We start from the raw sequence: 12,378 nt of genomic DNA on the forward strand, positions 1-12,378 counted from the left end.
TAATCCGTTTGATTTCTTCCCCCGGTATTTCCTCCCTGGTGAACGCACAAATAAATCTTCCCCCCTTCCCCTTCCCAAGAACCCGTTGATAGGAACAGAGCTTCTCCCAGAGCTCCACTGTCTTCTGTGGGAGGGTTTTTACCTCTTTTAACCCATTTCAGGTGCCTGTTTCCCCTCAGGGAAGGAAGTTGGAACCCCTGTGAGCTGTGCCTGCCTTACAGGGAGGGTGGTGAAGGTTAAAGGATCAATAATTCTGCAGAGACACTCAAATGTGTTTGTTATTTCTGAGGAATTCTTGTTTTTATTACCTCAGCTGTGCTGTTTACTGGGAGAAAAACCAAACCAGGGGTGGCATTTCCAGCTCCCCATTCTCTCACTGTCTCTCTGTGTGATGCTGTTCAGCCCTCTCAGGTGGAGGGTCATTAACAAATGGTCGTTAATGAACCCATTTCCTAATTCCAGCCTCTGGGAGGGCTGCCCTCAGTCTTTCTGGGAATTTTGTCTTTCCCCAAACTCGGCTGGCCTGGAAATGCTGCTCACAGGCAGCAGAACAGGTTTGGGTTCCTGCTGCAGGAGATTAATTCATTAGTGAGAACCCTGGCGGCTTTGAAGTTGGCAATTACAGGCCAGGGGATGGAGAAGGCTCATTGTAAAGATGGGATCTAATTTGTTTTCCTTCCCTGAGTGAATGGGATCCTTCCAGAAGCTTCAGTGTCACCTCAGGCTCCTCCTGTGCGGCTCCTGTCATTGTCACCTGTGGGGGTGACACCGAACATTGCTGGTGTGGCAGAGAAGCAAAGGTGCTCTGAGCCAGGGGCTGCTGTGTGATTGTTCCTTGGGGTTATTCCCACGGAAATCCGGGCAGTGCCTGTCTGAAAACAGCTCTGTGACCTGAGGATGGCTCCTGGCTTGCCTTGAAGTGTGGAACTGTACAGAGTAAATGGAATGGGATGGTTGTCCTGGCTGGTGACCCATGGGGAGGCCTTGACAAGACAATTCCTGGTGCTGCTTTTCCTCTGTCAGTTTGAAGCCATTTCCTTTGTCCTGTCTCTCCATCCCCTTGTCCAAAATCCCTCTCCAGCTGCCTTAGGGCCCCTTTAGGTTTGGATCATCAAGAAGTGGCTGATCCTCAGCTGGTTTGGGAATTCAAATGCCTGACCTGGAGCCCAACCATGTATTTGCAGTTTATTTACCCATCTTTTGCTCACAGGAAAAAGAGGAATCTTTATTTTGATGTGATGAAGCTGTTCCTGTGTACTGTGACCTCTGTTTTGGAAATAAAACACTAAAAGCAGCTCGTGAAGGATCCGACTGCTTGTGTGGGTTCATAAACACAGCTGCGCTGGGGGCATGGAATCCCAGACTGGTTTGGGTTGGAAGGAACTTAAAAATCATCTCACTCCACCCCTGCCATGGGCAGGGACACCTCCTGCTATCCCAGATTGCTCCAAGCCCTGTCCAACCTGACCTGGGGCACTTCCAGGGGTAGGGCAGCCACAGCTTCTCTGGGAATTCCATCCCAGCCCCTCCCCACCCTCACAGGGAAGAATTCCTTCCTAATTTCAAACCTAAATTTCCTCTCTTTCAGCCTGAACCCATTCCCCCTTGTCCCTCGCTGCAGTTCATGATGAACAGCTCCTCTCCAGCTCTTTGTAGCCCCTCCAGGTCCTGGAAGAGGCCGTGAGGTCTCCACAGAACCTTCCCTGCTCCAGGTTCCACAGGCTCCTCTTGAGCGCTGGGCATTCAGAATCCTGGGAAAGGCGGTGGAGAGATGGAATTCCCCGAGCTGGAGCTGGGCCACCAAACCAACACTGAAGAGAAACTGAAAGAGAAGGAGAGGGAATGCCCAGAGCCTGGTTCCGAGGGAAATCCTGGGTGCGCCATCCTCGCTCTGCACGGGATCAGCTGCTGGAAACTCCAAATCTGTAATTCCTGCTGGAGCAATTCCCTCAGTGCTGCCCCACTTTGGGTCAGGAAGTGCCAAGAAGTGGGATGAGTGCTGCAGAGGGCACCCTGTGCCCCGCGGTGTTGTAATATGTTTATTCAGTTCTGTTAAAATTGTTATTATTTCGTCTGTTTGGTATGTTCCTAGTTCTCCCCCATTGACTGCTTTGGTTGGTTCCATTTGTCTGTTATGTAAACCCCTCCCAGTTTTCCTGAATGTTCCCTGTCAATCGCCTTTACCCTGCCCCATCTCCCCATCCATCATTGTAAATCCCACCTCTCCTTCCAGCTCCTTCCATGTACATCATCCCTTCCTCAGAACACCATTGGTTGTTATGTTGTATTCCCGCCTTCTTTGTATCCCCATTGGTCCCTGACATTGTAACCGCCTCCCCTTACCCCTCCCTCCGTGAGCTCCCATTGGCCCCTGGGCTGTGCCCGCCCCTGAGATAAAACCCAGTGCACAGAGGTGCTCGGGGCTCTCTTCGGTCCTGATTTCTCCCAGCCCAGACCGTTGTGCTCATCCCCTCTCCTGAATAAACCTGTTTCTGGGAAGTACAGCCGAGTGAGTCTCCTCTATTCTTCTGCCATCACCCACGACGCCAGATTTGGCAGAGCCCGGCAGGATTTGGTTCTCTGAAGGTTCTGCAGTGGGATCGCCTTTCCCCTGCAGTTCCCCACTCCTGGCGCCTGCCCGTGCCGGAGTGGCACCGCAGAGCCAGCCCGGAGCTCCGGTGTGGCCAAGAGCAGCGTCACCGCGGGGCCGTGCTGGGAGCGGGCGCTCTGTCGACGTTCCGCAAACCGCGCTCTGCTTCCCGCCAGAGCATCGCCCTGAAAATCAAACTTCCTGATTGTCTGCAACATTGTTTGTTTTCGCTGTTATTTTCCTTTTTTGGTTGTTGAAGATATTGTTTGTTTCCTCTGATCATTTTTCTTTTCTTTTTTCTTTTTTAAAGACAAAAAGGGTGAGATGTCGCTCTGAAAATCAAGATTTCTGACACTATTTAAACACGTTTATAGTTACTTTCCTGGGAAAGTGTTTAGAAACTATGAAACAATGTCAGAAAACTTGATTTTCAGAGCCTGCTTTTTTATCCAATCTCAAGAACCCGATCTTCCTACCAGCCCTGCTGGCAAAGACAATAATTGCTGTGTGATGGTGTCGATATCCAGCGAAGGACACGCGCTCGGTGCTCCCGAGGGAACGGAACCCGAGCGGTGTGTCTCGGTTTGGAGGGACAGGTGTCTGCTAAAGAGGGTAGAAACCTCTCTTGAAATGGAAAAACGTAAACCACCCCCACCTCTGAATTATTACAATCTTGATATCAAGGGGCTCTCAGGCAAAGATTGGGAATGGGAATAACAGTTCCTTACTAGGGAAATTAAAATTCAAATGCGGTAGTACCAAAGAAAAACACCAAAAAACACACAAAATAAAAAAAAAACCCCTGACAATCAGAGTTCAGCCTGACACTCTGTCGGGCAGGGTGTTGGGAGCAGTCCCATTAAATGGTGGCTGCAGTCCTGGGGTGACAGATGTGGTTCTGTTGGAGCAGTGATCCTGTAGATGGGTGTAGTTTTCTGTTGCCACTGAGGATGAATAGATCACACGGACACAGGTCAAGGTGTGGTGAAGGGAAGAGAAAGTTTATTTCTCCTCCTAGGATTTATAGGCTTCTGACCACGGCCAGGGATTGGATGGTCAGGATAACACTTTCTCACTGCACTGGCCATGAGAGATGTCCATCACAAGACGTGTAACAGAAATAATGTACACATATCTATGTTTACAGTTACTGTCTTGAGAAAGTACTTAGAAAACCATGTTAGCAAGCTCAGAAGCTGAGTTTTCAAGGTGACAGTTTTCCTCTGAAGGTTCAGTGGTGGTGAAATGGGTCCGGTCTCCTCTGGGAGTCCAGTGGAGAAAGGCTGACTCTGGTGCTCTAAATCCCAGATTATATCCGGGTAGGAATGCTTGGCTCCTCCTCCTGTGGAGCATCTCACAGTGGGATGATGGAATTGTATCAGTGGCCCATTAACAGAAGAGATCCCCCTGCAGGGAGGATGGGTCCTGGAAGAGATAAAGAGATAAAGAACACTGCCCCACCTGGCCCATCAACAGAAAATATCCCCCAGTTAAGAGGGATGGGTCCTGGAAAAGATAAAGAACACTCCCTTACCTGGTTTGAAAGTGATAATTAAATACAGACTTGGTTACAGCTTGCATTTCAACCCGAGACTGGGTGATGGAGAAGGTGTTTTTCCATTCCAAGAGCTGTCTTGCTTGGATTTGGGATGCAAACAAGCCTGGAGGAACTCCAGAAAATATCTGGATAACAGCCCCTTTGCCAGAAAATATTTTGGTTATGACCAAAAAAGTTTGGTTTGTTTGCTAGAAAATATTTAGATCATGACCAAACCCATTTTGGTCCATTTTCCAGAGAGTATTTGGGTTGTAACTCAGAATGTTTTGGTTGGTTTGGATGTTTGCTGGCGATTTGGGAAGTGTGTATTTGTGGTTTTTTGTTTTCACAGAAAAGAAGAAGCAAACAAGGAATTTTCTGGGCTGGTGGGAGGATGAGGAGCGTGGGTTAAACACCGAGGGTGGGTTGCACCTGCCCAGGGGTTACAGCACCTGCCTTTGGATATGGGATGGGGAGGGAATTGTGTGCTCCACAAAATAAACGGATGAATGGAAAAGTGGGTGATTTCTATCCAAACAGTGAAAGCAGGAGCAGGTAGGACATGGAAATGAGCTCATGTCCTGGAGTGAAGGTCTGGGATGCTGAGGAAGATGAGAAGGGAGGACAGCACTGGCAATCACCTCGGAGCAAACCAGAGGAGGAACCTGGGGACCACCCTGGAGGAAAAGAGAGAAGGAAGGTGGGGATTGTTCTGGAAAATCCGAGAGAAGGAACATGGGAATCACCTTGGAGGAGATGAAAGGAGGAACCTGGGGACCATCCTGGAAAAACTGAGAGAAGGAACCTGGGGACCATCCTGGAAAATCCGAGAGAAGGAACCTGGGAATCACCTTGGGAGAAATGAGAGAAGGAACCTCAGGACCATCCTGGAGGAAAAGAGAGAAGGAAGGTGGGGATCATCCTGGAAGAACCGAGAGAAGGAACCTGGGAATCCCCTTGGAGGAGATGAAAGGGGGAACCTGGGCACCATTCTGGAAAATCTGCGAGAAGGAACGTGGGAATCACCTTGGAGGAGATGAAAGGGGGAACCTGGGGACCATCCTGGAAAATCCGAGAGAAGGAACCTGGGAATCACCTTGGGAGAAATGAGAGAAGGAACCTCAGGACCATCCTGGAGGAAAAGAGAGAAGGAAGGTGGGGATCATCCTGGAAGAACCGAGGGAAGGAACCTGGGAATCACCTTGGGAGAGATGAGAGAAGGAACCTGGGCACCATTCTAGAAAATCTGCGAGAAGGAACGTGGGAATCACCTTGGAGGAGATGAAAGGAGGAACCTGGGGACGATCCTGGAGGAAAAGAGAGAAGGAACCTGGGCACCATTCTGGAAAATCTGCGAGAAGGAACGTGGGAATCACCTTGGAGGAGATGAAAGGAGGAACCTGGGGACCATCCTGGAAAAACTGAGAGAAGGAACCTGGGAACCATTCTGGAAAATCCAAGAGAAGGAACGTGGGAATCACCTTGGGAGAAATGAGAGAAGGAACCTGGGGACCATCCTGGAGGAAAAGAGAGAAGGAAGGTGGGGATCATTCTGGAAAATCTGCGAGAAGGAACGTGGGAATCACCTTGGAGGAGATGAAAGGGGGAACCTGGGGACCATCCTGGAGGAAAAGAGAGAAGGAAGGTGGGGATCATTCTGGAAAATCTGAGAGAAGGAACGTGGGAATCACCTTGGGAGAGATGAGAGAAGGAACCTGGGCACCATTCTGGAAAATCTGCGAGAAGGAACGTGGGAATCACCTTGGAGGAGATGAAAGGGGGAACCTGGGGACCATCCTGGAAAAACTGAGAGAAGGAACCTGGGGACCATCCTGGAGGAAAAGAGAGAAGGAACCTGGGCACCATTCTGGAAAATCTGCGAGAAGGAACATGGGAATCACCTTGGAGGAGATGAAAGGAGGAACCTGGACACTATTCTGGGAAATCCGGGAGAAGGACGGGCTCCATCTCCTCGGCCCGTGTCCCGGGACAGCCTGTCCGCCTCCATCCCCTCTCTCTCCAGGGACGGAAGGAGGGCAGCCAAAAGCGTTTCTCTCTCTCTCCAGGAGCCTCGAGTCCCTTTGTCCTGGGGCAAGGCTGGCGCAGGTTTTGGCGAGCGCAGCCACGGCCGGAGCGGTGCCGTCGGCTCGCTCGTCCCCGATAAGCGCTGCCCCCTTATCGGATCGCTGCCTTTGATCTCGCCCCCGGGGGCGATGCCGCAGGATCCTCGTGGCCCGAAGCACAAAGCAGCCCTTGAGGCCGGGCTGCGAGAGGCGCTAATGGAAAGCGGAGGTCAGCAGATAAGAGCCGGCGCTGCCTCCCGGGATAAAAGCGGGAGCCCGGGCGGTCCTGCCCGGCTGCTGCCGCCTCCCGAGGCCTGAACCAGGACGGCTCCGGCACCATGAAGTGGCTCCCGGTGGTCCTGGCGTGTCTGCAGCTGGCGGAGGGGGCGGTGAGGTGAGTGAGAGGGCGGGGAGCGGAGCGGGAGGATGCTCTGGGACCGCGGTGTCCTGCAGCTCCATGTGCTGGTCACAGCCCCGGGCAGCTCCTGGGGCATGGGGAGCTCCTGGGGCATGGGGAGCAGCTCCTGGGGCATGGGGAGCAGCTCCTGGGGCATGGGGAGCAGCTCCTGGGGCATGGGGAGCAGCTCCTGGGATGTGGGGAGCTCCTGGGGCATGGAGAGCTCCTGGGGAATGGGGAGCTCCTGGGGCATGGGGAGCAGCTCCTGGGGCATGGGGAGCAGCTCCTGGGGAATGGGGAGCTCCTGGGGCATGGGGAGCAGCTCCTGGGATGTGGGGAGCTCCTGGGGCATGGGGAGCAGCTCCTGGGGAATGGGGAGCAGCTCCTGGGGCATGGGGAGCAGCTCCTGGGATGTGGGGAGCTCCTGGGGCATGGGGAGCAGCTCCTGGGGAATGGGGAGCAGCTCCTGGGGAATGGGGAGCTCCTGGGGCATGGGGAGCAGCTCCTGGGATGTGGGGAGCTCCTGGGGCATGGGGAGCAGCTCCTGGGATGTGGGGAGCTCCTGGGGCATGGGGAGCAGCTCCTGGGGCATGGGGAGCAGCTCCTGGGGTGTGGAGATCTCCTGGGACATGGAGAGCAGCTTTTGGGATGTGGAGAGAGCTCCAGAGAGCTCCTGAGACATGGGGAGCTCCTGGGATCTGGGGAGCAGCTCCTGGGATCTGGAAAGCTCCTGGGGCATGGGGAGTTCCTGGAGTGTGGAGAGCTCCTGGGATCTGGAGAGCTCCTGGGGTGTGGAGATCTCGAGGGGCATGGAGAGCTCCTGGGGTCTGGAGAGCTCCTGGGATCTGGAGGGAAGCTCCTGGAGATCTCCTGGGGCATGGGGAGCAGCTTTTGGGATGTGGAGAGCTCCAGAGAGCTCCTGAGACATGGGGAGCTCCTGGGACATGGGGAGCTCCTGGGATCTGGAGATCTCCTGGGACATGGAGAGCTCCTGGGGCATGGGGAGCTCCTGGGGCATGGGGAGCAGCTCCTGGGGCATGGGGAGCTCCTGGAGCACAGAGAGCTCCTCTCATGGCTCAAAGGAGCCCACAGAACTGAGCCTTTGAAAATGCCCAAATCTTATTTCCTGCTGTGTTTGTTGTGTTTTGCCTCTCCGGGTGCAGGATCAGTCTGAAGAAAGGCCTGTCCATCCGGGACAAGATGAGGGCAGCTGGGGTGCTGGATGATTTCCTGAAGCACATTAAATACGATTCGGTGAAGAAATACCAGCCCAGCCAGGGCTCGGTGGTGAGGGAGCCCATCACCAACCACCTGGATGTGAGTGCCCCACACTCCCCTCCCTGCCTGCCCTTCCTCCTTCCCAGCTGCCACAGCAATCTGGACACCCCTGAGCCTCCAGGACTGAGAAATTGCTTTTCCCTCCCTTACTCTTAAATTGCTTTTTCCCCCACTCCTTTAAGCTTCTGTTTTAAACCTCGAGGAAGTTGATCCCCAGCCACAAAGAGCGAAGCTTTTCTGTATGAAACAAACCCTCAATAATGATTTAATATTTAATTTTGAGGAGCAGTAAAAGCAGGATGAGAGCTCAGTGTGCTCCTGCCTGGGTGGGTTTAAGATGCCAGGGGGAATCCTGGTCTGTCCCTGAGCCTGTGGCCAATGGAGATTCTGGTTTTTTCCCCAGTCCTCCTATTTTGGGGAGATCAGCATCGGGGAGCCCCCTCAAAAGTTTTTGGTGCTCTTCGACACCGGCTCCTCCAACCTGTGGGTGCCCTCCACGGACTGCAAGAGTCCCGCTTGCTGTGAGTACCCCGGGGTGCTGTGAGCAGAGCTATTACTGCTCCTAGGAGTAATTAACACTCACTAATTAGTACCCACTGTCCCGGCACTGCAGGGCTCCAGGCTCCCTGCGTTTCCAGCATCCCAGACTGACCAAACCAAGATGTGTTTAGGTGCCAGAGGGTGCCCAAAGCCACGTCCTTGTCCCTGTTCTTCCACATCCTTCCCCTGTCACGGTGGGGACATCACGATGCTGGACCAAAAATGACCCCGGGATGCTGATCTGGGATAGCTGGTGCCTTCTGGGGAAGCTCAGAGCTCGGTGGCTGAACCCCCACAGCCATCCCAGGAATCTCAGGGGTGCTCCCTGGCCGGGCAGAGGGAAGAGGAAAACTGGGAACTGCGGGAGAGCGATGGGGATTTCACTGTGAGGGCTTGGCCCTTGTGCCCCCTGTGATGTGAAGAGAGCAGCCAGTGCTGTCTGTGGAGTTCAGTCTGCACTAAAGAATTGCAGGGTTACAAATGTATGAAAAACAGAAAAGCTAAAATGCCTGGAGAGGGATCTGGGCAAAACTGGGATGCAAAGCCCACAACCTGAAAGAGAACCATGGGACAGAGGAGCAGCCTGTCCCCATCCCCAGGATCTGCTCCTTGGGAATTATCCCAGGGGAATATCCAGCAGTGAAACCCCACTGCAGCACAGGAGCTGCTCCTTGGGAATTATCCCAGGGGAATATCCAGCAGTGAAACCCCACTGCAGCACAGGAGCTGCTCCTTGGGAATTATCCCAGGGGAATATCCAGCAGTGAAACCCCACTGCAGCACAGGAGCTGCTCCTTGGGAATTATCCCAATGGAATATCCAGCAGTGAAACCCCACTGCAGCACAGGAGCTGCTCCTTGGGAATTATCCCAGGGGAATATCCAGCAGTGAAACCCCACTGCAGCACAGGAGCTGCTCCTTGGGAATTATCCCAGGGGAATATCCAGCAGTGAAACCCCACTGCAGCACAGGAGCTGCTCCTTGGGAATTATCCCAATGGAATATCCAGCAGTGAAACCCCACTGCAGCACAGGAGCTGCTCCTTGGGAATTATCCCAGGGGAATATCCAGCAGTGAAACCCCACTGCAGCACAGGAGCTGCTCCTTGGGAATTATCCCAATGGAATATCCAGCAGTGAAACCCCACTGCAGCACAGGAGCTGCTCCTTGGGAATTATCCCAGGGGAATATCCAGCAGTGAAACCCCACTGCAGCACAGGAGCTGCTCCTTGGGAATTATCCCAATGGAATATCCAGCAGTGAAATCCCACTGCAGCACAGGAGCTGCTCCTTGGGAATTATCCCAGGGGAATATCCAGCAGTGAAACCCCACTGCAGCACAGGAGCTGCTCCTTGGGAATTATCCCAGGGGAATATCCAGCAGTGAAATCCCACTGCAGCTCATGCCCAGGGCTTTCCTCTCTCCTCCAGTCAACCATGCCAAGTTCAAGGCCAGTGACTCGGTCACCTTCACCCCCAGTGGCCAGTCCTCCACCGTGTCCTACGGCAGCGGCTCCGTCACCATCGTGCTGGGCTCTGACACGCTCAGGGTGAGTGCTGCCCGTGCCATCCCTGCCTCCCCTGCCGTGTCCTGCCCCATGGGATGAGCCCTGGAGCAGCCTAAGGGCCGATCTCATGTCCTGTGTTGGACTTGGACAAACCCTGGGCAGACATGAAGCCTTTCCTGCCACCCTCAGTCACCCAGCTGGCCTTGGGCTGGCTTTTAACCCAATTCCTGGGTTTTTTCCTGATTTTCCCCTCTGCCTGGCGCTGTTGGCAGCAGCTGTGACCCTGCAGAGCTTTCAGAGCAGCAGCCCCCGCTCAGGTTTGCCTGGCTGACCTCGGATCCCCTTCCCCTGCAGATCCAGAGCATCACTGTCACAAACCAGGCGTTCGGGCTCAGCCAGGACGAGCCCACCCAGCCTTTCTACTTTGCGGATTTCGATGGCATCCTGGGCATGGCCTACCCCTCTCTGGCAGTGGGAGGGATGGCCACGGCTCTGGAGGGGATGCTGGAGCAGGACCAGCTCGCTGAGCCCATCTTCAGCTTTTACTTCTCACGGTAAAAACCTTTCAGGGTGCTCTGCAGGTCCTGGTGTGCCCTGCCTGTCCCCATGAGGGTTCCCTGGGGATTTATCCCTCTCTAGCCCATGATTACCACATGAATTTCCTCATCTCTGCTGCTGTGACTGTTTTTTTTTGCAGCCAGCCCACCTATGAGTATGGGGGAGAACTCATCCTCGGGGGTGTTGACCCTCAGCTCTTCCAGGGGGACATCACGTGGGTGCCGGTGACACAGGAGCTTTACTGGCAGGTGGCACTTGAGGAGTGAGTGGTGTTTGTAGCTCTGGCTGTGGCTCAGCTGCAGCTTTGCAGGGTTTGGGACTCGATGCTTTGGGTTTGGGGGCCAGCAGGTGCCCAAAGCCACTCCCTTGTCCCTGTTCCCCTGCCAGGTTTGCCATCGGGCAGTCAGTGACCGGCTGGTGCAGCCAGGGCTGCCAGGCCATCGTGGACACGGGGACATTCCTGCTGACCGTGCCCCAGGAGTACATACAGAGCATCCTGGAGGCCCTGGGAGCCCAGGAGACCAGCTATGGGGTGAGTGTGGGGATTTTGGGGGGTCTGGAGCAGTGGGGAGCCTGCACAGGAATCAGAGCCCACAAAAGTCATGTGGCAGCTGCAGGACAAGGGACTGCAGGCGTGACAGGATGAGGGGACATCAGGCTGAGAAAGGTGGGGATGTTCAGCCTGGAGGGGAGAACATGGTGTGGAAACCTCACAGCCCGTTCCAGGATGTGAAGGGGCTGTGGGGAAGCCGGAGAGGGACTTGGGACAAGGGCGTGGAGTGACAGGACAAGGGGAAATGGGTTCAGATTGAACAAGAGGAAATTTAGGTTTGATACAGGGAGGAATTCCTCTCTGTGAGGGTGGGGAGGCCCTGGAATGGATTTCCCAGAGAAGCTGTGGCTGCCCCTGGATCCCTGGGAGCGTCCAAGGCCAGGCTGGAGCAGCCTGGGATGGTGGAAAGTGTGGAGAAGCTCTGGGTGATGTTTAAGTTCCCTTCCCACCCCAACCATTCCATGATCCCACGGTGCCAGGGGAGGGAGCGTTGGTCACGCTGGCACGCGACGGCCTCTGTCCCCTCCCTGCCACCACCTCGTGTCCCCACAGTACGCAGTGGACTGCAACGACACCCAGAGCATGCCCCCCATCACCTTCAGCATCGGCGGCGCTCAGCTCCCGCTCTCCCCCTCCGCCTACGTCCTGAACGTACGTGTGGGGTCTGGGGTGAGGATGGGGGCGAGGATGAGGGGTCTGGGGTGAGGATGGGGGTGAGGATGAGGGGTCTGGGGTGAGGATGGGGGTGAGGATGAGGGGTCTGGGGTGAGGATGGGGGTGAGGATGAGGGGTCTGGAGGCAGGGTGAGGGGTCTGGGGATGAGGATGAGGGGTCTGGGGTGAGGATGGGGGTGAGGATGAGGGGTCTGGGATCCATCTGGAGAATTCCCGCGGCTCCGGGAGGAGCGCGGAGCTCCCCGGGCAGCGCCGCCGCTCGCCCTGCGCCTGCCGGAGGTGCTGACCCCGTTATTCCCCTCCTGCAGAGCAATGGCTACTGCACCCTGGGCATCGAGGTCACCTACCTGCCCTCCCAGGATGGGCAGCCCCTCTGGATCCTGGGAGACATTTTCCTGAAGGAATATTACACCGCCTTCGACATGGCCAACAACCGCGTGGGCTTCGCCCTGTCAGCTTAGAGGGAGCAAATTCCAGCCCCTCTCCCAGCCCATGGAGTGCCACGGCATTCCCAGGGACCTTTCTGTTCCTTTCCAACCCCATCCCTCGGGATTTGTGTGTGGGTGTGTCCTCAGCACCTCCTGTAACAAATAAACCCGAGAATCCCAAATGGTGTCTGAGCCGCTGGGTTTGTTGGCCTGAGCCTGAGGGGTTCCATGGCTCACAATCCCTTTCTCCAG

General features: G+C 54.9%; 1 protein-coding gene across 1 annotated transcript; it reads left to right on the forward strand.

Moving 5' to 3' along the window:
• The first annotated feature begins 6,478 nt into the window (after positions 1–6,478).
• Positions 6,479–12,311, forward strand: LOC147649411 (pepsin B-like). The gene is made up of 9 exons (XM_086861812.1): positions 6,479–6,584; positions 7,751–7,904; positions 8,269–8,386; positions 9,837–9,955; positions 10,268–10,467; positions 10,611–10,733; positions 10,859–11,003; positions 11,577–11,675; positions 12,007–12,311. The coding sequence occupies exons 1-9, from the start codon at positions 6,529–6,531 to the stop codon at positions 12,157–12,159; spliced, it is 1,167 nt and encodes a 388-aa protein (XP_086717938.1). The 5' UTR covers positions 6,479–6,528; the 3' UTR covers positions 12,160–12,311.
• The last annotated feature ends 67 nt before the right edge of the window (positions 12,312–12,378 follow it).

Source organism: Cyanistes caeruleus, chromosome 24 (assembly GCF_971803275.1).
Source record: "Cyanistes caeruleus chromosome 24, bCyaCae1.hap1.1, whole genome shotgun sequence".
NCBI classification, from domain to species: Eukaryota; Metazoa; Chordata; class Aves; order Passeriformes; family Paridae; genus Cyanistes; species Cyanistes caeruleus.

Excerpts from the sequence above, each read along its gene's own strand:
- LOC147649411 (XM_086861812.1), top strand. The coding sequence starts at position 6,529 with ATGAAGTGGCTCCCGGTGGTCCTGGCGTGTCTGCAGCTGGCGGAGGGG. Across the intron at positions 6,585-7,750 it reads CTGGCGGAGGGGGCGGTGAG|GATCAGTCTGAAGAAAGGCC; the intron begins GTGAGTGAGAGG and ends CTCCGGGTGCAG. Across the intron at positions 10,734-10,858 it reads TGGCAGGTGGCACTTGAGGA|GTTTGCCATCGGGCAGTCAG; the intron begins GTGAGTGGTGTT and ends TTCCCCTGCCAG.